Source organism: Prenolepis imparis, unplaced genomic scaffold (genome assembly GCF_030444845.1).
Source record: "Prenolepis imparis isolate NDT839.2.m4 unplaced genomic scaffold, iyPreImpa1.0 SCAF_4, whole genome shotgun sequence".
In the NCBI taxonomy this organism is placed as follows: Eukaryota; Metazoa; Arthropoda; class Insecta; order Hymenoptera; family Formicidae; genus Prenolepis; species Prenolepis imparis.
Genome location: NW_028141162.1, coordinates 1,902,045 through 1,928,136, shown reverse-complemented (window position 1 = coordinate 1,928,136; position 26,092 = coordinate 1,902,045). Strand labels below are relative to the sequence as shown.

The following is a 26,092-nucleotide window of genomic DNA, read 5'->3' as shown; positions in this document are numbered from 1 at the left end:
GATGTGTCTGAATGAGAAATTCCGAGGAAATTTCGCGGTGTATTTCACGCTGGTTCATTGTCAAATTTTTAATTGTCAAATTTAACTTATGTCATAAGCGCTATTCATTTCTTTCTTTTGTTTTGTGCTCGAGTCTAAAATCACTATTCAATATGGTTCAAATTCTCTCTTTCGGAGGAGATTGCGCGTCTCGCGAAACCGCGCGTACCAATTATACGGACGGGAAAATAATTAGCCAAATTGCAGTCGGCGACGGTTTCATTTCAGTCAGCGCGACGAAAGGAACAATGATAGGGCGAAAGAGCGAAGGGAAGGAAACGGACAGACGGGTAAACGTCGGGTTTTCAGAAAATTTAAGTGTTGCCCTCTGTTTCAGGAGAGTATCCCGCGGCAATGCAGCACGGCGGTCAGGCCAAGCAACCGAGGCTCTACTCTCTTCTACTCTGCCTGTGTCTGCTACTTTACTAATTGCTCCATTCCATCGCGTATTTTCGAAGGAAGAAGTCGGAGAGCACTTTAGAGCGAATGAGAACGTGTGTGTACATGTATGTATATGTGTGTGTATGCGTGCGTGCATGTGTGTGTGTGCACGTGTATGCGTGTAAGCAGAAGAAGAAAGAGAGAGAGAGGTATTTTCGTCACACGGGTCGCGCGAAAATTGCCCAAGTGTCATGGTGAAGCGCGTCCGACGAGGATGCTTTTGACTGTGCACCGGAACGATGACTCTTTCGCAACGACGCGTAGTTTTCTCGATGACGACGACAACGCGCGACCGGAAGGAACGCGGTGCAAGGAAGCAGGGCGCGACGACGCTTTTAACGGCGGCTTCGCGCAGACCGCATGTCGACGATCCGGTGGAAAGGAAGGATCGCGAAATACACACGGTACGATAATAATATATACACACTCTTGAGAGAGCACGCGCACAAATTCGCGTCGCGATTACGAAACGTAACACAACCGGGAGTCGACGTACGGTCGGTTTTCGTTAACGATTTGAGGGCTTGCTTGTTCGCGAGCGCGAGCTGCTCGAGCTGCAATTTCACGTTTAAAGAGAAAACGCGAGAGTACGTTTATTCGACGAATATGCTGCCGTAGTTCAACGTCGGCGAAATTGCACAAAGGGCAGTTTAAATATACGCGAACGAGTAAGACAGAGAGAGAATACCGATGTTCTCCTATGGAGGGCTGTCGCGCAGAAATCGCGGGCGATTTTTACTTTTCATTTAAATATTCTGAATAATCGGGAAACCCTGAATGAAGAATCTCCTCTCGAAACAGAGTCCTCGCCGCGGAACATAACTTTTCCGATTCGTTTGCATTTCATCGAAGACCTTCGAGTTCCGAAATCGTTCGCAATTCAAAGAAAGAGACTTTCGAAACAATCGGCTTTCCTCTTTCCAAGTGCAACGGGGCAAATACCTCCTCGGCTCGAAAGGAAAAAAAAAAGTGAGTCTTCCGAAAGAGGGAAAGAGACATGTTGCACACGCACACAGAGATGGCGAAAGGAGACAACGGGAAGGTGCTCGCGTCGCGAGAGTGCTTGGCTTTCTCCGCGATTAATTCGAACAGACCTCGGACAGTGTCGAGCCGGCTCACTTTCCGGTCCGGCGAGGCTCGACGGGGCTCGGCAGGGTGGTAAATGCATCGAGGTGGAGAAGAACGAACGCGTTGCCACGCAACCGCGGCTTTGACCGCTTCGGAATCCGCGCAACACCCGGGTGACCATCCGGGAACGCCGCAACAACGGCGACGGGGTGTGTGTATTTCGCTATATATATATACATATATTCTTCCTCGACCGTATTGCACACACAAGAGCCTTTTGTGCGATCCTCGCAATTCTCATGTTCCAATATTGACGCCGTCGCACTTCCGGCGAAACTCTCTCTCTATCGACGTGATCGGCGGGGTATTATTGCGAAAGCGATTATCAGCGCAATCGAATCGCGCGAATCTCGCAGACAGCAGCACCTTTCCTCTTTTGTTTCTTTTCATCCTTCGCAGGGATCCTCTCGGATCTATCGATCGATCGGCGCACGATAATAAAGGTCCACACGATTCTCGATCAAGAGATCGGTAAGTAGCGTTTGATTTTTATATCGTATATTTTATATTCTTTAGATTATTATATTTCGATTATAAACAATCGCGCTTCTTCGCACTTCACGGCAAATACGCCGTCGGCGGTTTATTTAAAGCGGTGAAATTAGCTTATATGCGAGACAATAGTCGGATATTGTGAAACTCAACAGTAATTAACGCTTCTGTTTCCGCCAGTTGTCATCGTCAAAAGACGCGGGGACAAAGCGAGATTCGCGCAATGTATGACGATATTTGCATTAAATTCAATCGCGTTATCTCTCCGATGCGTTTGTAAAAGTTCGAGGAGGAAAACGGAATTTTTTTACATTACAAAGAACGAGTGGAACATTTATGCGGGGGAAATTGCGTAAAAGGAAATCTTTTTCGAAAAAATTTTAATCCAGAGCGCGATATTTCTAAAGCAATGTGCAAGTAAAATTCAGTCGTACCATGTTCGCGAATTCAAGAGACATTTGACTGATATCCTCATATAAAAAGCAAATTAAATTTCGTAAACGCACGAGAGAGACTTCTTTCCCAATGCCGGAGTTAACACGAAAATATCTTACAAAAGCAGCACGCATCAAGTATCGGAGGGTGAGAGAAGGGGAGGGATCAGAATAATACTTTACACGAAACGGAATTAAAATAAAATCCTGTTAATTCAAATATGCAGAACCTCTCGTTCTCTCTGTATAATATTCGCATTGTTTATTCTACATCCTACGACAAGTAGATGCGCAGAGTTGTTGGAGGGGAGAAAAAGTGCGGAATATCGTGTACGAAAAAAGGAAAAAAAAATTAGAATTTATCTTCCCGCTCCTCGGGAGAAGAGGAGATTTCCGTAGAAGGGTAATGAAGAAGGATCGGTCGTGCGTGCAATTAGCGGACGCGCAAGCGCAAACGTAGCTAAGACAGAGCAACATCGTTCTAATCGATCAAGCCTGCGCGAGGAAAGCGCGAGACGCATCCGGTTCAATTAGCTCTCGCAATTTGCTCTTTTCAAGCAACCGTCCATTCGTCTTTGCCGAGCAGTCGGGGATGGTATCGGGAACTTCAAATATAATATCGAATTTTGCGCAACACACCCTCTCCCTCGGCGCGATCCATAATTCTTGCTCGCGCTGTTGCTGTCTCATTCGTTTCTTACGCTAACGTCGTTGCTTGTCGTTTTTCAACGAAAGACGCTCTACGGGAATTTTTGCCTATTTTATATATTTTTTCTTTGGCTTCTCTTTCTCTCTCGTTTCTAAATTATTCTTAAATATTGAGAAAAAAGATTTGCATGATTTTTCACTCGCATTTACATACATCTTTATTTATGTTTGAGATTGATAAAAAGTACAGTTTGAAAAATCGCGTTAAAATCGACATATTCTATGAATTCATCCCCGCATCTCGTTGAAATGCACAATGTTTTAAAGATGTCAGAAAGAAATAAAATTTGACTTTTTTAAAATTTTTATGCAACTCTCCTTTGATTCTGTCAATTTTTTTAACGTTTGGAATTGGAGAAGAGAGTTAAAATATATCTCCCGTTCTCTTAATCGTGACACGTAAAAAAGATAGCTATTATAGTCGATTCAGCGACCGGTTTGAAACACATTTAGGGACTTCTTGCCCAAGGTGCATAATTCAGTACGACCGCGTTTCGTCGCCCCGTCGACGATGTTGCGCTCTCTCGTAACGATTAATAAAAGCTCGGATCTGTCGCGAACGCGAACAGCGGAATAAAAGCAGACGGAAAATATGAATAATGAATGAAACGCGAGAAGAAACGCGTGTTCCTCGCGCGGGCCGAAGAGCGCGTGCGCGAACGCGAGAGAGCACGTCCGGTGTGTAAAGGAACGTGATTAAAAAAAAGCTTCCAGCTCTACTATAGCTAATGTAGTGGCTCGACCACGCGTAAGAACATGTCTCTCGTCGTTCTCTTCCTCGTCGTTGACCGGATAATCAAGTCCCTGTCTCTCCGGGCTTCCTTCCCCGTTATTTCCCGGTCAAAAAAAGCGACCCTCGGCCGGAGGTGGACGTTTAGTGGACCCTTCCTCCCGTCCGCGGCTGGTCGTCTCTCCATTCTTTCTCCCGACCGAGGAAAATCAGGTGGTTCCGGAAAAAAGGATGAGCGTGGAACGAGAGAGAGGTAGAGAAAGAGGAAGAGAGAGAGAGAGAGAGAGAGAGAGAGAGAGAGAGAGAGAGAGAGAGAGAGAGAGAGAGAGAGAGAGAGACAAAGGGGGTGGGAGGACAATGGACCACAGACGACGCTCGACCGATCTGCCTTCATTTATCAGGTTAAACGCGAGGTACACCGCATAATGTCGTCGCCGAGGTTCTCCAAGCGAATGTACGCTCTCGCTGCTTCCCTCACTCGTCCTGTCACGCGTACACCCTAATCCGCCCTACGCCTCGTGCGAGGATTGGATTAACACGCGGTCGATCGCATCAGCCGATCGGCGTTAATCCGATGTTTCATACGACGAAAACTATATCGCAGATAGTATCTGGAGAAAGAACTGACGTATTTTACGCTTATTCAAGATGCGAAATTGCATCGTGCACCGGGACATAAATAAGCCGCGTATTGATGTGATTATTATTTTTTTTAATCTTGCAACAACAGAACCAAAGAGCGGCTCGTTCTAACTAACAAGTAATCACTTTTGAAGTGTACAATTTGATTTAATTTATATAAATTTTAACATATCTGTAGAAATTATTGTAAATTCATAAGATTAAAAAATTCATGGTGTTTATATTGAAAACGCGGTGAAAGGTACGATGAAAGCCACTGTAATGGCTCTCTCGGGAGAATTAAGGACTCTCATTAGTGCTTTCCTCGAGTTTTCTGCGCGAAAGAATCGGCTTGATTTATGTACGAACGTGATTGCGAGGCATTGTAATAATTAAAGATCGCCAGCCAAGGTGTTGAAAATTCCGTTTGTAGAACGCCGTATCTTCGATACATTTTCGAACCAAGGGAAGAGAGTGTTCCGTCCGCGGAGGAAGGGAGGAAGGACTCGGAAGTGAAGAACACGGGTCGAGCAATACCGGGGAATTTGGGGAGTTTGCGTGCAACGCGCGCCTATCGCGTCGTTCCTTGGTATTTCCATCCACTTTTATTCTTTACTATAATAGCATCCGACATGGGGAATGTCGGATTCGTGACCGGCAAGCGAGACTCTCCATGTGCTCGGTCGGACGGACGTGTGCTCGTTTTTCCCTTCCTTCGTTTCCCGGAGTGCAACTCTTTCTCCCTCTAACTCTCTCTCTTTTGCCGCGTACGTGCAGCTGGCTTTAATTAAAAATGAGCGGCATTTTTTCTCGTATTACGTCAACGAGCTTATCCCGTGCCCGGGCTAAGCGTTATTGTTTCTCATTTCTGACTGTTATATTTCGCCGGACCTCGGTCTCGGACCTCTTCACGGATTATTGAGCCGCGCAATTTCTGGTAGCCGAACGACGCGGACGAAATAATTGTAAACAGCATCATCGGAAAATGCAATCAGCTGCGCGCACGATTATAATCAAACTTGAATGAAAAAATTTTATTCGGATATTATTATTTTAGTCGCAAAGATTTTTTCTTCCACTCAGTTATCGAGTAATATAAAAAAATCCATCGAAGAATTATATTTTTCTACGGCAAATTTATTCTTCGACGCGAGCAGGGGATAAATCAGGAATTAGTGTCTCTCACGTTTATAAAAAAAACAGCGATACGCGAATCGAATAAAGCTCAACGTGTCCATTTTGCGAAAGACGATACTCGCGTTCTACGTCGCGAGCATAATAATAAAACGCGTCTCGTCGAATGAATACAATAAGTACAGGAGGGACAGAGAATCGTTCTGACTTAATTTGTCGCTCGGGTCAGTTTACGTCACCCATTTATGTTATAGATACTTGGAAAGCGTCCGCACGCGGAATATCTCGGGCCGACAACTGCCTCCTCTCCGAAGAGCACGCCGCTCATTAAGCTAGCTAAAACTAAATGTCGGTGTAACTTCTGGCTCCGGTTACAAGCGAGATCGTTACCGCCGCGAATTAGAATCGTGTTACAAAGCCCAATTCTCATTCGCTCTCTCGAATAACGGCGAACGACGTCGTTGCGCGAACCGAGAGAGTATTGTCCGACAACGATACCCAAAGCCGAGAAGAACCCGAAGAGAAGACGGTTGCCGTCTGTCCAGAGAGAGATAAAGAGAGAGAAAGAGCTAAGAACACCCTCGTCTCTTCCGTATTACAAGTGTACTTGCAGTTCACTTAAGATTCCTAGGCGACTCCTCCATCACGACCAGAGTAATTCAACGCAAGAGCTTTCTCCTCCCGCGAGGGGAAAAATGTCATATGCATCTAGCTTTTCTAACCAGATCCAGAGATAAAAACTGATATATTTATGGCCGCTGAGTTTTCTCGCGGCGCGAAATATCCGCGGGTGAACCACTTTTTTCTCTTTATTCTTCTCTTTTTTTTTAATTTGGACGCGAGCGATACGCGGTTACGGATTAAACGTTTCGCTTTTACCCGCTCTTCCGCGGCCGGATGAATCCCTGTCCGCTTAGAAGTTTATAGGGTTTGTAAGGTAAAACTTTATACGGTTTTTATACCGGCGCCGGGACGGGACTGCCAAAGCGGATCCGCGGGCACGTACTACATATACAGCGAGAGAGAAAGAGAGAGAGAGAACTGTGCACGTCTACCTATCTACCTACGTACCTGTCTATCGGTCAAAATGCAATTTCGCGCGTCGAAAAAGTCGCCGAGCAGCCTCGGTGAATTTTTACACGGCCGGTCGCGCACGGTCGACGTGCTCGCGCGCTTGGTTTTAATTTACAAGCTAAATAGTTGAATCAAAAAGCGGATTGAATCGCACGCGCGGCAGTCGCGGATGTGCATTAGTATTCAGCGACAACCGCGCGCTGTGGATTCCGCCCTGCGAGGCCTGCATTAATACCAAGAGAGAGAGAGAGAGGGTGTTGAGCCAAACTCGAAGAGCACGCGAATCGAGCGAACGGAAGGAGAAAGAGGGAACTCTGGGGGGAAAAAAAAAGAAAAACGAGTAATCGTGTAACGGCTAACGTGGAGAGACGCGATAGACGCGCTCCAGAGAGCGGGTGGTTGCCGTTTTTCATTCGGATAGCGGGATACACAAATAAAAGAAGCGTGCGCGTGCCGCGATTTCGTTATTTCACCCCCTTCCCCCCTTCCTCATCCTCAGTATCAGCGGTGCACGCTCGGCGAAGCTCGACCATACACCAACGTAGGAGATTCCATCCCCTTCCCCGAGTCGATACCCGCGAAAAGTCTGATTATGTGTTTCCCCGAAACCGAGCTGTCATACGCGAGTGGGAAAACTAGTGAAAAGAACGATAACAAGCGAGACGCCGTCAGATCCGATAGATCCAATCGCTCTCCTACATTTATGCGATATTTCTACTTTCTTACTTTTATATCTTTTCTACTTTCGATTGTTTCCTTTCGATTCAGGGTAATAGCAACGTTTCTCGCGCCACATTGAAGCTACAGAACCGAATGCGAACGAATCAAGGGAAAAAAGCCAGACAATGTCGGACGAACGCGTCTATTTTGTCCAATAAACCGAGAATTTAACTGCCCCTAATATATTTATAAGATATTTATCTTTTTGAGCTTTTTATCAATCATCTCAATTCGCTGTAATATGTAGCAACATTCGTCATTTGCGATTAGTAGATTTTATTTCGTTGATGATTGCGCAAACTAAAGATTTCTCAAGTAAAGTTTGACGCGTCGACATATCGATTGTATCGCGCCGAATATCACAATACATCATTTAATCATATCCATCAGAGTACTCTTGTTTCCGATCATTATCGTCACAATAGAATCGATTGACTGACCTCTTTTCACGCGGTTGAGCTTTGTCAATTTTTCACGTGCGCAAGTTTCCAATAACTACGCTCGAACGTGCATATTTTTTATTCGAAAATCTGACCAGCGAAATAAAAGAGGGAGGAAGGGAGATAAACAGAAAAACGAAAAAAAAAAAAAAAAAAAAAAAAAAAAAGGCGCGATAAGCCACTTTCGTTCGGCGCGGCCCGAATTAGTATGCGACGCGATACGCGCACACGGGAAAAGGGATTCTATATGTGACGATTTATAAAACGCGCATTGTGTGCACGAGAGGTGACGTATGACTACGACAACGACGATTCGTGTCGCTTCGAAAGCGGGCGAAAAATTAACGCTATTTTTTCTTCGTTCTTTTTTTTTTTTTTTTTTTTAATCCGTATCGTTAACTTAGATCTCCAAGACAAGGACACATCGTTGAGATCATGTCTTATTAAAAACTGAATTTTAACTATTAACCGCGCTCAAATATGACGAGCATTTATCTCTCACGTTTGCATAATCGTGATTTCACGCACAACATAAGAAATGAATCATGAAATATACAGTATCTTGTAATTGGTGGGAACAATCGGTAGGTAATAATTACACGTGAAAAATAAGTATAACAATAAAATTTTTTATATAGATAAATTCGTTTCCGGGAAAATTGATTTTAAAATTTGGAGAATAACAGATTTATGCTTTTTCAGACTTGAATGAACTCTAATCCCTTTGTACCATGTATGTATATTTGAATTTGTTTCAGTGATTATTAATAAAATATTAAGGTACAACCTTCTATTTTTACTAAAATAATTGAAAATAATTTAAGTTATTAAAAAATAAACGTACATAAAAGCATTCATATAAATATTTTATTTTTTTTAATAGAAAAATGTATTTTTACATATTTTAATATCTCTAATCTTTTAATAGCTTGAATATATATCTTTATTACATCTTTTTATATAAAGAGTTTAAAAAGACACAACATATATGTAAAATTTTCGCAAGATAAATTTGATGTACAATTCAAGATCACATCACAAGTCATTCAAGTATAAAAAAAACATAATACATTATTAATCTGCAAAATTTAGTTTTTAAAATCTTTTAACAAATGTTATTCATTTTACATTTTTTTCGCGTAGAATCATTATCTTCTCAGTTGTACCATTAATTATGGGACACCCTGTACTATCAAAAAATATAAATTACGTATCAATCGTGAGGCACATAATTTCTTGATTTTGCTGGAAATCTCCAACTTTGTTTGAAACACGAAGCAAAGAGACAAAACGTGGATATTCCGCGTAGCACAACTTACTGTCGCGCATTTCTAGTGAACGGTTCATAATAGGGGAATCAATGGCGAATAATCGAACGGTTATCGTTTAATGATATTCAGTTCTCTACAATATTCGCGTAATAATTATGCGCACGCGGAGCGATGAAAACCGAACGCAGTGCGGCCCCTCAGCCTAATTTCGATGATTGAATCGACGGCGCCGAGCATTGATATACAGACAATTTGCACTTCAGCGTATTACATTTCGCTCGAATTTATCAGAGTATGAATGAGGGCACGCGATTCCGATAACTTTGGCGATATGGTTTAAAAAATATTCCGTAAAAATATATTTGTCACTTAAAGTAAATTATATAAATTGAAAATAAATTGTCTAAAATTAATCTAAATATTTTTAATAAAAAAATTGACCTGACAGAAAAATTTAAAAAGCCGAATTTAATTACAATAAATTTATTTAAACAACAATGTACAAATCTTTGCCTTACTAAATTGGATGAATCTACTAAAAATAGATATCGAGAAGAATACAAGACTCCACACTAATCTCGATCAAATGTACTTGCAATAAAAAATAAATTGTGGAAGAGAGGGGATCTTTATTTCAAAGAATTTAATCTAACTCAAATAATTCTGTTAATTATATATAATATAGCTAAAATAAAAATAATATTAAAAATTTAGTTAATTTTGAAAATATATCTTCTTATAATACTATATCTCAATTTTATTAATTAAAAAATTAGTCGCAGAAATTTTTCGTTTTCATCACTCTCAATTCTCTTCAATTTTCAAAAAATATTCTCATATCGTTTCGCCAAAAATTATCGGAATCTACTCGAGCGAGAAATGTTAAACGTGGAATTATATTTGGTGTAGGCGCGAAGCAGACCATCTTCGTCAGAATCGCTCTCATCGGCTAACGTCGACGACCGATTGACGATGCGGACTACTCTTCTCTCGTATGTAAATATGTACTTAAAAAAAAGGACTGTTTAGTTGTTTAGTTGTTCTCGACAATATACACGACGATCACGACGTTATCGCGTTTGCCATTGTACGATACGCCTGTTCATGTTTGCCTGTGCGTGTATGTTGTGCGACCTTGATTAAACTGCGCCCTGAACGCGACATTATGGAGTCAAGGCAAAAGTAGCGTCGGAGTTTAGTATGTCACATTTAGACATCATAAACGAGCTCGATCGAGCACGTCGCGACGTCGCAAATACGCATTACGTAAGAGTATGTAGTTCATTAAATCGAGCGATAATGCTTGAACGTGTTGCCGACATCGCGCGCGCATATTCCATCACGTCATCATAATGCACACATGCATCTTATTGTCCTTGTAAAACGTTACTGCCTAGTCAATGTGAAGAAGAATTCCTTGCTCTCTCAAGCCGACGACTGTCCATACGCCGCGAATTTGTATGCGTGTGCGTGAAAGACACCCTTCGAGGCTGATCTAAAAAACCCTTCGAGGACGTCAAGGTAAAGAAAAAAGATTTTCAGATCTTTATTATAATTATTGTTTACACTTTTTGTACTTTACGGTCTTTGTCAGGTGTGATGCGTGAAATTGCGAAAATATTGAGAGAAAAAATGAATCTCGGAGAGGAAGAAAGAGAGAGAGAGAGAGGGAGTGAATGAGAGAGAGAGAGAGAGAGAGAGATCTGTCAGTGTGGATGACAGAGTGTGCCTGCGCTAATTACGTTCGTAAATCTCACGCGAAACCACCGCGAGGATGGCCAAGCGCCAAATCGGATAGGTTTAACGTAATCTTAAAATATTCCGTGTTCCTCCTCTTCCCCCTTTCGAGGGGGAGAGGGGGCGCACGAGACGTACGTACGTTATGTACGAGCAGTGATGACTTTTCCGATATTCGATTTGCCGCTCGACCCGCGAACACTCTCATTAACCTTTCAGATCGAACGCGAACGGGAGTGAATTGTTTTTTTTTCTTTTCTTTTCTTTGAATGATCCGCGCGCGGTATGTGTCGCGCGATAATTACGACGCTCGCTTTCCGCTTTTTTTTTGTGTCTCCTCTCTTTCTGTCTTCTTCCTGCATCTGTTCGCGGACGAATCACACGCGAACGGAATCGCATATCTTCTCGCGCGGGACGCGTCCACAAGAGTCCTTTATTGCGAAAACGCGCAAACACGCCTCTGCAATACTCGAGGATTCGCTTCCTCCAAGCGACCACTTCCGATACAATCGTTAAACGCCTCGAATATCGAGTCGACAAACTTTTCTGTTGTTTGGTATTTATGTCTGCGTGAAATGTCTAAGAGGCGATCGAAGTGCGAAAGTTTGCAGGACCAGCTGTGTTACCAGCCGAAATCGAGTCACGACGGAGGGATATTTCAAATTTCGCGGATTTTCAGAAAGAAAAACATTAAAAGTATAACATTAAGCTGCTTAAGTAACTCGGGACGCTAAATTAACGAACGATTAATTTCTCCGTCACAATAGAATTTGTAATACTTTCGTCGCGACTTCACAAAGGATCACTTTGCCGCTTAAGTTGAGACTTGACTTTCGCCTTTCGATTCCGCGAATCCAAACAAAAGATGTATACGGATCGCCTTATAGAGGGAGGAATCAGTCGACATTTCTGAATTATTAAATAAATTAACAATGAAAAGTACTATAAATATCGAGAAAGAGAGAGAGAGAGAGACTGATTCCTTCCTGAATAATTGCGCCGTATCTTCGCGCAACATAATATTCCGATATGCTATCGTTGAAGGTATCAACAATCACGTGCGACTAGAATAATTCATTCCAAAACTCTTCATACACCTACACACACATACACACACACATACACACATACACACACATGCATTGTAAATATGTCAATATCAGAGACAAGATCTTCCGGCCAGGATGCCGCGTCCAAGCGTGATCGATTCGGTCCGACCGAGAGAAGCTTTGTCTGTACTTAGCGATCTCTCTCGCGAAGAGGAGACAGGATCTCGAAGTTATAACTGTGAATATGTAAGTAAGCGGAAAAAAAACGTGGCGTACGTAAAAGCGCGGTTTGTCTCGCATCGGGGGAAACCGATCGGAAGTGTCGGAGTGGCGAGGAAAACTTTAAGTCTCTCTCTTTTCTAAATCGGCTTTCGGTGGTAAAAGACAGAAGAGGGAGAGAGAGAAGAGACAGAGAAGTAGAAAAGAAAATCACACAGAAGAGCCCGTGATAGAGAAGAGAAAGTATGAAAAGGGGGATAAAAGGAAACCAAATCAAAGCGAACCCACTCACGGATGTGAGGGGAGACGTGTTACGAATGGAACTGTTCGTGCGAAAGTTTCGAAAAAAAAAAAAAAAAAAAAAAACGCAGATTCGACCGCACGAAGGGATTCCCTCCCCCCCGTCAAGGTCGCCTTCCCGCATCCCTTCGGTGAAACCCCCGATGCGAGGGGAGGTAATAACGAGAAGATCGGGCCATCGGCCGATATGGGCGCGATCAGTAGCGCGAAGAAGAAACGCGGTACGAATTCGATTTGCGATCCGATCTGGTGGAACATGGCGGAGAAAGAGAGAAAAAATCTCTCTCGACTCTGATACTTGATTACGCGGATTTGAATTTCAGATGCGATCGTTCGCGTCTGTTAATTGTAGAAGAGCACGATCGCGAATTTATGAAATTACCAATTGACTCTCGAATGATGAATCGGATCCGATAAATTGCCAAGAATGAATTTTTTTCTCATACGCAGTCTCGGTAAAAATTCAAACATTGCCACGCAAAATATAATTTCACGAGTTTAAAAGAAAAATAAGTCTATGAGGATCGCGCACATCTTTCATTTTTTCTCTTTAAATAAATATTCAATAATTAATCCAATAAATGTAGGCGTGTTAATTTCATGCAAAATTATCTCGGTATTAGATTGATGGTATCTGACACGAGAAGAAATAATTCAATTATCAACCGCTGTCAAGAGATAATTTAACTTATCTTTTATACCAAGTATACAGTCGACACAGATAGTAAATTTAAAAGCGAGAAGCTGCGAGAACACACACACGCTGTTTCTTCAGCAATTTCTTACACTCTCTCGAGCTCTACGTCTGCTATGTACAAGCTACGACGAGCGACTGTTCATGACACGTTATGTCCCTTAAACTTCGTCGCGAAATGTCACCGAAACATCGAATCGCACATCGGCGTACCGTTTCAGTTCCGTTCGTTGGACGCGTTACTTAACAGTCTTAACAAATGGCCGTGTAAATATTATATCGGATTATACTTGGATCATCTCTTTCATTCGTGCGAGAGTAAGTAGCTAAAAATTTATGCCGAATAAGGAGAAACAGAGTGATAAGATATGTCGCGACAATGATGTTAAATAAAAAATAAAAAATAAATAAAAAAACCAGGTGCCGTTTATACACCTGCATACGTATATACACTCACGCGTACATAAAACAAGGGACAAACATACGGACACGTACGCGAAATTGCCCGCGTCCCTTCCTTAAATTGATGCGCGCGGGACGAGACACACAACTAAAACGAGAGGATCATCAACCCTCTCGCATCCATCGGTCGACTTTACGTTTCCTCGCGATACGTCGCGTTGCACGCGACGGGGTGTGTAATGAGTTTCTTATCCGTTTTACATTCCTAACTCGTTGTGTGTTACGTTCACACTACGTACCATTTATAGATAGGCTAATATACCTAATAAGTGTTTCGTCTAGCCTACGATGTATATTGTACCTATAATCAGAAATAAATTATCGACAGTATAAATCGCTTTGGTATTTTTTCAATCGCATTGCAGCGCTTACGTCATCTTCCCTGCCATATGATACAGGAGCCCTTCTCCTCGCAACGTAAGTATATATTTTATAAATGTAATAAAACTAGCCGCGAATCGATAGTAATATAAACAAATTTCCCATCTTAGATAGAAAATAAAAATAAAATTTATATAAACGAGAACTTGATACTTTTTCGCAATTTATATTATTATATTATTGATGGAGAAAGCTTGTTAAAAATATAAGCTGATGGAAAATATAAAAGAAAAATGATGTTGAGAAATAAAATTTCATAAAAGAGATATGAGATAGCAGACTCGTGATCCTTCGATTTTCAATTGAAACATCAAATTAATCGTTTAAATTCCAAAGTATCCTATACATTGAAACATCGAGGATTTTACGAGGTCGCCATAAACGGTTCAAGATCCGGTCGTTAACTAAATGGTAATAATTATATAATAATTAAGGATCGTTGAAATCCCCGTGAAAGAATGGGGCAAACCGCAGTAGTGAATAAGAGACACAGAACGCCGTTGATTGGCCGATAATTATAGCCTAATTAAAATCGACGATACGAGGTCCCCCGTTAATCGACGTCGTCTCGAGCACACATATACATACATGTACACGTTAATATACACGAGGCTCGCGCGCGATGGGGAACGACGGGCGATGAGGGATAAACGTTGGGCACGCAAGACGCGAATTTGCATGGACGATGCATTATCTCTACACGTGTAATGTGACATCCCCATCGCGCCGATTACCGAAGGGAGAGCCCGGCTCGCAATTAGACCGCCTGCGGTTTAACCTCGGCTTGATCTCGGGACGATTACCCTATTCCTACTCGCTGTCGAGTCTCGCTAAACCTTTCAATTTGTCTAGGGACTCGCCGCTGATTTGTTGCGGCCGCGCGCGCATGTGTGTCAGAAAGTTCGCGTGTCCGCGATGCCGCAAAAACTTTGCTCTCCAAAAGTAAGCGACACTTACGAAGGATCCTGCCGACCGCGAGGGACGTTCTGCTTTACATATACACGACCTCGAGAAGTGCTCTCGTGCCAAAGTATTTCTGCGTCTCTTCCTCGTTATTTTGAACGAATTGCCAAACTCTTTCGATACTTTTGTGTTTTTCGAATAAATTTTTGCTCCACCGACCGTGCGAATAAAGATACCGTTCTTCAAAGTTCAGATATCTGGTTATTATTTTTTTTTTGTTACAATTATGTAAAATAATATATATTATTTCTCGCAAGAAAGAGATGTATCGAGAATTTCCTCGAATTTGGTTGAAGAAAAGAAGAAACAAGGTATTAAAGGTATTAAAATAGTATATTTGGTCCGATGTCGCGACAATCGAAATATATTTCTTCGGTACAAATACGATTCCACATTCAGACGGCAGCTCGCGTCTCGAAAAGTGGCGATAAAGATACATTGCGACAAACTTGCAGGAATGTGGCGCGAGGAATGCGACACGTACAAATCGTCGCGACCAACGTCCCCGACGCGAAAACTCTCTCTCTCTCTGGGCGATTATCCTACGATAATATCGTCGAACCGCGATTCGCGATTCGGGCAGAATCCGCGATGTTGAACGAATCGAATTTGCAAGTTAACGATTAAAAAAATGCAAAATATTTCACGTAATTTGTTCGCTCCGATCTCTTCTTGTGCAAATCGCGAGGAAAACAAATCGAAAAACGGGAGAGCAAACATTTCTTTTATACATTTTCATCCGTAGCGAAAACTTTTGACTTAATCAGAATACAATTCTTTTTCTTCATACAACAAAAATGTAAAAACATCTATTATCATAAAATTATGGGTGAGACGCATTTCGCGAACCAAGTTCCCAAGTTGCTAATGAATAACAAAACCTTATTCTTCGGTTAATTTTAAGTGGACTTTAATTAAAGAGAATTTTAATTTACGGCTTAGTTAACAGGATTTAATATTGGATACTGAAAAATTACGAAAGAAGAGAGATGCTATGCAATCAAAATTTTCTTTAAGAAAAAATCGGCGCCGAGTTAATTAAGGAATCTTACTACGTAGAATAATTATAGCGTATAATCATGGATTTACAAATTCATCAACAAGAAAGCTACGCAATTCATGTTTCAGCAAAGAATTTGTAATAATATAGAGATTAAAATATAAGAAAATGAACAAGTGTCAACAAGCAGATTTATGAGAGATAAATATAAAAATCATTTTATATACGACAAGCTAAGGAATGTCAATTAAATACTGTATTACGCGTGAATGATTTTTGATGACATCATAAGTTCATCACTGATAAATTAAACAGTTTCGATCCGGTCCACGTATTTTATGAATGTGTAGATGGAAATTTTTTTCACCTCTTGAAACTTTTTTTAGACGATATTATACACCAACTTTCCGCTTAAATTCATTCTTCTCTTCTACAAGAATCATCGTCAGCTTTTCACTTTTCATAAAATAAAAAAAATATTAAAATTATGTGGTTATAAACATATAGTAACAGGAAGAAAACGACACAGCTGCTGCTGTGTCCCTTGACCTGTCATTGCCCCGAAGAGAGAGGAGAAAGAAGTCGATGACGGTATATACAACGGTGACGTCAGATGACCTCGTGTCATACATATATGTATACATATTAGATCAAAAACGGAACTCGAATGTGTTCGAATCAAACACAGTACATATTTACTGCGTATCGAGCGGAAGAATGAAAGAAGGGACGAGCCTCTGTATGGCCGTTTATTCAGGTATCGGTAGGCAGACGGATAAGGGGTGAGCCTGGCGCAGCGCGCGCTTTCTGTGGTATTGATTACAGCCTCCTATCCAGGTGCACAAGCAGGGTCAAATCTGCCCCTCTCTCCACCACCGTCACCTCCTACTCATCCACCCCTTCTACTGCCATTTCTTCATCCCTTTTCCCGGTCTCTCTTTCTCCACTCCCTCTCATGTCCGACTCTCTCTTTCTTCCCCCCTCTCTCCCTCTCTCTCTCTCTCTCTCTCTCTCACGCATTCACCCTTTCTTCCCTTTTCTCTCCAGTGACCTCTCCTTCACTACCAACCGCTATCTCATTTCTACTCCCTCTCTTTCCCTTTCCGCACCCTTTCCGCCGCTCTCTCTTTTCCTCCGCCTCAACCCTCTTCGCTTCGGTTCCCTTGCTCTGGCACGCTGCCCCATCTGCGCGCGTATCGAGTGCAAAGGGAAAGAGAAAAATATGTATGTACATTGACACGGTGCTCTACAGTTCTTCTCGCGCCGCCTGGATTTAGACGCGTTCATTCATACGTAATTGCAAATCGGTCCCAGAGCGTGTGTTCCACGCGCGATTCGTCATCAGGAGAGAAAATGTCATAGAGAGTTGGAAGAATATTCTCGAATTCTCGCGCATTCATCAGAAATAAAAAAAAGACCCTATATACGCGCGAGATGCTCACTCGTACGTCAGGAAAATAATTTTGAAAAAAAATATCGTCATCATCTCATCAATGATACTCGACTCTAGATATAATCTACAGCCCACGCGACGACGAATCGCAACAAAATATGAAATCGCCAAGTATCGACCTTAGAGCTGTCGGGCGAATTATTCTAAGTTGCTTCTTTTGTCGTCGTATTTTCGTGTCCTTTTCTTTTTTTTTTTTGGCACACCGCGGCGAGAACGTAAGGAAAACGGAGCAACACACGGCGAGGAGCCGCAATTCCCAGCGCGATCTCGATATTTATCTCTGGGTCGGCACATACGTTCACCTTCATTTGTACGTACATACATATGTCGCAACGTACATATATCCTGTTTCGAAATAGGGTCCCTCTTCGACCTGACTCGGATCGGCCGATTCATCCTCATTACGTCGTCGGGACGGGATGAATCTTAGCGGCATCGATCGTCACCAGTACCAGCCAAGCCGAGCCGAGCCGAGCCAAGCCAAGCCAAGCCAAGCTAAGCCAACCATCCGGGAGATCGAGAGACAGAGACAGAAAGAGTAAGAGAGAGAGAAGAAGAGAAAGAGAAAGAATATGTGTGCATCCAACCATCTCCGTTGTCGGCTATCGCACCAGCAACAACAATCTCTCGCCTGCCGAAGAAAGGTCCGTAGTTTTCTCCGGGAATTTCCGCGACTCGCTCGCTCGCTCGCTACCCTCGCCGTAATTAGATCGCGCTGCCTCTTTCACGAAGGCAAAAAGAAGAACGAGTTCTCTCTCTCTCTTTCTCTCTCTCTCTCTCTACTCCCCGGCCTCGTTACGAACCCAAGCAACAGCCAAGCAAGGCCGTACTACACGTTCGCGACGGACGTCCGATACGTTCGTATCGGCTCCGTCGATTTTTCACTCGTTAGAGCACTCGGGGACCTGTCGCCGGTGCCCGGTAATGCATTTATGTTAATGCGGAAGTCCGTTCTCTCTCTCCGCGAACGGCGCGGGTCGACGAATGGAAATCGGAAGGGCGGGCCTCAGGGTGTAGCATCGGGTATATATTTACCGGGCAAATATGCAATGCGCATTTCACGATGAATTATCGACGTGTACCGTAGTAGTCGATAACGCGTCTCGATTAAATTTCACCAGCGTACTATAGCTTCCCCCATCCCTTCCCTCTTCCTTTCACCCCATTCTAACGCCTGTCTGTATTTTTCGAGAGAGTAACGCGAATTCTTGACACACGTTAAAGATACTCTACAATTTATAACTCGATTATTCCCTCCGAATATAAAATTGAATATAAAATTTACCTTTTCGCGACTTATCAATCGGAGGAATAATTGGGGCAAAGGGAAGGAACCCAGAGGGGCGGAGTATCGCGATATAATTCGACGCGGAATTACGCGTCCGCGGGAGAGGGAGAATTCCGTCGCCACCGTTGCGCAATGAGGATATGCATGTCGGCTTAATTAACGCATCGAGCCGGCGCCGGCGGGTGTAAACAGATGTACTCGATCGCGCGATGCGCGCTGAAAAATACATTCGCCACCCCCCCTTGTAATATTGAAGATCGATATTATAGCAGCCGACGCGGACCCCGTTATTAAGAACTGACATTACCGGTAGCAATTTACCGCGGCCAACCTCGAATGACTCCCAATCCGGCGCTCGTATAAAGCTGCCGCGGGCTCCAGTCCGTAACGAATATATTTCACGACGTGACGAATTATATTTGGCGAGTAGAAATTATTAACGATTCTCCCGAGACTTTATCCCGCGAAATATACGGTCCCGCGCGTTTAACGTTAAATGCGGTTTGATTCACGTTCCGTTTACTTCAATGAGGGAGAGATCTTTACGCGCAGCGGACGAAGAGTACAACGCAAAGTTGGGCGCAGTTTATACATTTATTCCTCTAAATGTACACCGCGGAATTATAAACAAGAGAGGATACATAAATGTGATGAAATATGAAATTTGAGATAATAAGTTGCGGATACTAATTTTCGGTCTTTGCCAGCTTTCGCATCTCTTTGCTGTGAAACGTTGAAGATATACTTGGTACCACGTGGACCTTTCAATTTTTAAATAAGCCTTATTATTAATAAAACTGGATTATATTATCGTTCGAGTTAAAGTTATCAATGGCTAGTGCAAGACACGACTATTATATAATGACACAGTTAAGTCGAATAGATTTTTCTTCGTTAGTGATACGAAAATAGAGAAAAGTTCGATAATTTCTGTCTTTTTGTCCGTTTTCTATGCATTAAGCTCTTCTGCGACATTTGTAAAATTATACGACTCGTTTCATTGCCAAAAAGGTATATACATATAAAAGAGCGCAAAAATTAATATATCTCACTGTTATTAGGCGAGAGAGCTTATTAGTGACATTTCGATAACCATTACTCGGAATAATCTTCTTCACGATGATCAGCACAAAAGTGACAAGTAAGTGAATAAAATCGTAATTTTAAACGTTATTTGAATTTAAGCAAGTGACAGAACGATCGAACACGTCATACATCATTTAAATAATTAATTGATTAAAATAATTAATTAATTAAGAAGCGGAAAAATAGAATCGCTTCCTCGATCGCATTTTTCTCATTGTATAATCTGGGACAAAGAAGACGTGTGTGAGGATGTGTATGACTGGAACAAATTAAACAGCGACAAATAAAGTAGCGATGCATCCATTTTTTTGCGCTATTGGAACAGTTAAAGCGAGTAGACGCCAACTATTTTTATTGAACTTCGCAGAGAGCGTTTCGAATGGGCTTTTAATCGCTCGATGGAAAGTGTATGTGTGTGTGTGCGCGTGAGGAACGTATAATTAATTTTCACAAGTTCCATCTCACAAAGTTTCGGGGCGCACGTTTCTAATTAAATCGAAGCCGCGAACCTCGCGCGCGAAAAGTATTCGCGAATTAGTTTTCTAAAAAAAAAAAGCCATTCTTTTAAGCAGAGCAATAACGTCTGAAAGTCGCCGGCCGCTTCTCGCGTGAAAATATTATTACGTGACATTACACGCGTAACGAGATAAACACTACATCGCGTGAGCTTCCTCCCCCGGTATAATAGGATAACGATGAATGATATCACGAGCCTTAATAATGCGATGTTCGAAAGCGCGCGTAAACGCGCTGTGTATCTGGAAAATCTTGTAATGTAATCGTGGCGCGATACCGCATTTACCGCAAATGTTTGCCGCTGATGTATATAATCCGCGTATAAATTCCACGTTGATATGCGCACATATTGATACACGCGTCGCGCGCTTAAAAATGTTTCTCCGTTCTTTACCGAGAGAGAGAGAGAGAAAAAGAAAAAAGCCTCAATTTCCGCAAAATTCTCTTGAAATCCAATTATCAACGTTTTATTCGCCTTGCCTGTATATAGATAAAGGATTAGCGGCGCGTTTTAATGAGATAGATATTGTTAGTGGAGAAAAAGGACTCTCCCGGGCTTTAAATTATGCATCCGGCTCAAGATGGAAGTATTTTAAATCGCCGTCCCTTCGAATATCGGGTCATCGATATTCGTGCATGTAGCTGATTACCGCACTAAAATGTATGCAACAATTCTATACCTAACAGCTTTTTCTCGATATTTTAATTCTAAATAAATAATTATCTCGAATTTGAGATTGATGCATGAGGCGGCAACGAAAATGATTTATCGAGATTAAAATTTCACGGTGAAAAATTCGCTTTAAAAAGCGATAATAAAATCATATCTCGTGCTCTCAAATTGAATTAATAAAAGTGACAAAAATTGATTAAAAGCAGTGACACAAGATTTCACCGATAATGAGCGAGTATTCACTGATTTTCAGTGGAAGTACTCAGAGTTTGCGCCTCCGCCTTATGTGTCACATGATTATGACCAGTAAGATTTCACTGAAGAATCAGTAATAATCGCACATATTTGCAAGATATTCTTAAAGCTTTTCCTATTTATTTTCAATTGCTACTTTTTAAAAGAAGGGAGAGATTGCCTCCATACATACTTAGAATAAAACATGTACAACTACTACTCAAAAATTCAAAATTATATATTATAATACACATATTGCACATTTTTATTTTTAAGATGTAATAAACCCATCAAAAATAAAAACTCTTATTTATTGTTAATCAAACTCAGATATTTTTCTTTAACAAATAATATTATAATGTAAAAAGCATTTTTTTAAAATTATTAAATGTTATTATCACTGATTCCTTTAATTTCATTGATTTGCTATATTTATAACCGAGATCACCAGTAATTATTCATTGCTAATACACTGATTTTATTTAAGAGAGTGATAGAGATTAATACCTCCCTCTATCTATCGCAGTTTAGCTGCGCATTTGTTAGGGGTAAATTCAGACACACACATTGGGAGAATCAATAAGGCACCGCGTTCAAATAACGACCGACGGTTGTCTAAAAGGTCCGATGAGATTTATACGTGCGGCCAGAGGGAGAAGAGGGTTTTACGTGGGGGGGGGTTCGGCCTATATGGTCGTATATTCACGATGCCCGCGATCCACCGCGGATAAACCGGAGTTTTAAGCACGCGGGGAAAAAGCCGAGCGTGCCGCGCAAACAATCGATATAAAAACGTTTATACTTCAAAACGCGGTTACAGGTCCCAGAGGTCGTATTTTCCGCATTACGGAAACTCCCGTCGGGAGGGTGGCGAGGGGGAGGATATAATAAGACGCCGGTCATAAAGGGGAAACGTGAGGTGTGCCCGAATGCCGTTAACGACGCATAGCATTCCCGAAAATCACGTTTTCGCGAGGCCGGAAAAGATTTAATAGCCGTCCATTAATCTTACTTTAAGCGGCTGCGGAGATAAGCGGCTCCTACGCCGGATGACAAATTTTTGCCGATTACAAAAGCCTCTTCCTTACTAATCCTCAATTCGAATCATAAGCAGCGTCACTATGTACTCGTTAAGCATTATATTGCAATGAGTTACGACGCTGAAAGCGATGTAAAAACGAGAATTTTTCTAATTTTGTTCAGAAAAAGAAAAATTGTGACAGGAAATTAAAAGCATTAATATAAATTGAATAAAGATCAAGATATTTTAAAACTATTACTATATTTTCAATATATTTATATATTTTTTATGTATAATATCCTGCGTTGTCTAATTAGCAGATACAAAAATGGAATTGGAAACGGTTGAGGGCGCGATATCTCCACAAGTATATACTCGATAATTGGTAAAATAACATTTTTTTCTTAATTGGGACGCAATAAGTGCAAACTAAGAGAGAGAGAGAGGGCCGAAATATTTAATATTTTTTTAGGGTCGAAATCATCAGCGCGGGCCATTAATCGCGCTTAGATGTTGATGAGATTTATCACCATGACGCTTGTGCGCGGATCTTGCACTTTAATGCACGTCTGCAAAGGCTGTCGCGTTATGTACGTGTTTGCGCGTCTTCCTCCTTCTTTCGTCTTTTTACACCCGAGTCGTAGCCCCGGGGCGACCCACTTTCGAAACGGACCGTATCGCGTGAGAATAGGACGTCGTCTCTTGAGGGAAAGATATATTTCGTTATTATGAAAATAGAGCCGATCTTCTCAAAGGAGAGGACGGGAGGAAGTAAGATCGACGTTGCAGCCGTTTCTGGGGCGGACGGACGGACGGTGAAAACACGAGCTGGCGAATTTCTGCGAGACGCGTATCTCTCTTCGGAGACCACTCGAAAACTAAGTTCATGATTTATGCGATGCTCTTGAGGTTGTAAAAAAAAAAGACAAAAAAAAGAAAAGCTCGAAGGGAGGGACTGTCATCGAACGCGAATAAAAATATTCCGTGTGCAGTTGTACAAACGACAATGGGTAAAAGGATTGCGCGAGTATGAAGATAATCGTGTAGTGAAAGAGTAATGTATATCAATTAAAAACATGTAATGCACTCCATGTTCTTCAGCGGTATTGCGGCTATATATTCTTCAGTCTTAGCAAAAAATATCTTACAGAGAGATTCTTCGACGTGAACACAAAGACGCATTTTTCTTATTGTTGAAGTAAAAGAAGAAAATAAAGACTTTTGTATATTTTCAGAATAAAATAGATATCTTTATAATTATATATATATATATATATTTCTCTCTCTATCTCTAAAGAAAAATTCGCCAAAACTATGATTTGTTTCAAAAATACTTTTAGGTGGTCACCGAACATGGAATGCTACATATTTCAGTATTTATCAGTATTTGGCAAGGCAAAATAACCAATCATATCGAGGATACATTTATCCTTTTACCACACCAAAGTTGCGTTAGGTGTCCTCATTTTGTGACATTGATATAACGAAATGTATTTTTCTTTCAAGAGGATGTATTGCTGAGCTTTTAAGTCGTCGCATATTTTTTGGAAATATGCAATTTTTAACGATGCAAATATGTCGTAAAATTGTCGTCGAAACTAGCTTTTTGAAAAGGATACGTTTCACAATTTTTATGATATCGAAAAGAGTTGAATTTTTATTTACATATCTATATAAATATTAATTAAGGGACCGTGTGTAAATAAAAAATAATACGCAGAATAGCATTCTCTATTAGCTGCGCGAACAGAATTATATAAAGCAAAAGCAAATATTTCCCTACCCTTTCCTACTCTGCTTGTGTGAGAATATATTTTACTTTGCGCGCGTAATATATTCTTCAAAATTCGCAGAGAAATGTGCAAATGTATTATCAGTATTTTTCTGCATTATTTCCACACATACGCTATGTATGTTATTAAAATGCCATTAGTGTGTGCATTTTAGCCGTTTCCGGTGCAAGCTTAATCCATGTACCTTGTGCACGTGGGCCTTTATTTCAATTCAGTCATATACATATAGAATATTATATAGAATTATTCATGTAAAAAAAACGGCGGACCGAAAAGAAAAGTTTGAAGCGTAAAATTTTATCTATATACACATACATACACACATACACGCTCAATTACTCGGAAAATGTACTTTTGTAAAAAAAAAATAAATAAAAGACCCGGCTAGTCGGTTTTCGCGAGCCAGTTAACTTCAAACGACCATGTTTGCCCACGCAGGTTACACAGAAGGAAAGTTCTCCGCCATCCGGAAGTACTAATTAAACTGCGAGGCGCACTTTAACGTTTAGCGGTGATTTGGTTTTTGTTCTTAGACCGCACAAGAGCCACCCCCGCGATGCCACACGTTAAATACCGCTCGGGGATTATTTTAAAATCTGCTTTTAATTTCTAATAGGAGAAAACATGCATCTCTCTATCTCGACAATAAAAAGCAATATGGGTACGCTAATATCGTAATGCAGTGCATTCCATGTTAATAGTATACGCCATTTTTTTTGCTGTTCGTTAACTTTTGTAAAAAATTTAATGAGAAAATATTTAATATCTAATATACTTAGAGAAGAAAAAATATATTTGCTTAGAAAGAGAGAGAGAGAGAGAGAGAGAGAGAGAGAGAGAGAGAGAGAGAGAGAAAGAGAGAGAGAGAGAGAGAGATAAAGCACTCTTGTAATTTGTGTAATAATGTTTCCAGAAAAATAACATTATTTTAATAATATTTATATAATATCGAGTATGATATATGATAAGAAACATATGTACGTATTAAATAATTAATCTTGTTTAAGATAGAAAAAATTCACTGAAACCCACATTTTTTACGATTTTTTGCAAATTAATTTATGAAAAGACTCGAAAGAATCTGGATTCTATATAATATGATAAAATAAAACTCTAAAATCGTTTTTTAAAAAATAATTTAAATAATCATGACTCTCACAGATTGCATATAATTTAAGTATATATATATATATCTAATCTGTGTGAGATTCATGATTATCTACATTATTTATATTTGAAAATAGGATTATTCATGATTATTATTAAATTACCATCATCACAAGATCATTTTATATGCATTATGTTGTACAATAATGTAAGATGAATCGCTAGCGCGGTGATAAAAACGAGCAATTAATATTTCACGAGTAATAAATAATAAATTAATAATAAATAAATTGCTCACCCATCGGACTGCGCCGTCGTCTCTCTATACAATATCCTCTATACAATATCCCCGGATTTTCTTTTTCTTTTCTCTTATTCACCCATCGTTTCTCCCTCATGGCACTCACTCGTGAAAATATCGTTCGATCACACTCGCAGAACACGACGCACTTTGCATTCCTAACACGTTAATCACACACGATGCGTACTTTATTTATTATATATATTTATTATATCGCGACAGAAAAACTACCACCTCTGTGATCGGCATTCGAAAATTGTATGGCCAGATTAACGCGCCATTCGCAATACTAACTCTATCGCAAACAAATGATATATGTTCTCGTTTTCAAAACGATTGCTATGTGGTATTAAAATGTATATATACATAAGTGTGATATATTAATCTATAAATTAAAGATTTAAAAAAATGTCCGCAGAAAATGTAACATCCGAAATATCCGATATGTATGTATATATATATATGTCCTCGCTATTGACACAATTCGCGCTTAAATAGATTTCGATCGAATAAAAGATACGTCTTAACAAATCCTCGATGTATGTGTAAATAACGAGTTTTACCACGCGATTCAGAGGCATTG

At 40.8% G+C, this 26,092-nt stretch overlaps 2 protein-coding genes across 10 annotated transcripts in view; one reads left to right on the top strand and one right to left on the bottom strand.

Annotated features, from left to right (window-relative positions):
• LOC145934677 (neurotrimin) overlaps positions 1 to 15,201 on the top strand; it is a 363,184-nt gene extending 347,983 nt beyond the window's left edge. For 8 of the 9 annotated variants that reach the window (XM_083035307.1, XM_083035309.1, XM_083035306.1 and 5 more), the window contains one exon: positions 377 to 15,201. In XM_083035307.1, coding sequence (XP_082891433.1) covers positions 377 to 468 — 92 coding nt within the window. In that variant the 3' untranslated portion in view covers positions 469 to 15,201. The remainder of the gene's footprint in view (positions 1 to 376) is intronic. The other variant, XM_083035308.1, reaches the window with a different exon arrangement.
• Positions 1 to 26,092, bottom strand: part of LOC145934681 (uncharacterized) — a 213,359-nt gene that overhangs the window by 172,666 nt on the left and 14,601 nt on the right. The window lies entirely within an intron of this gene.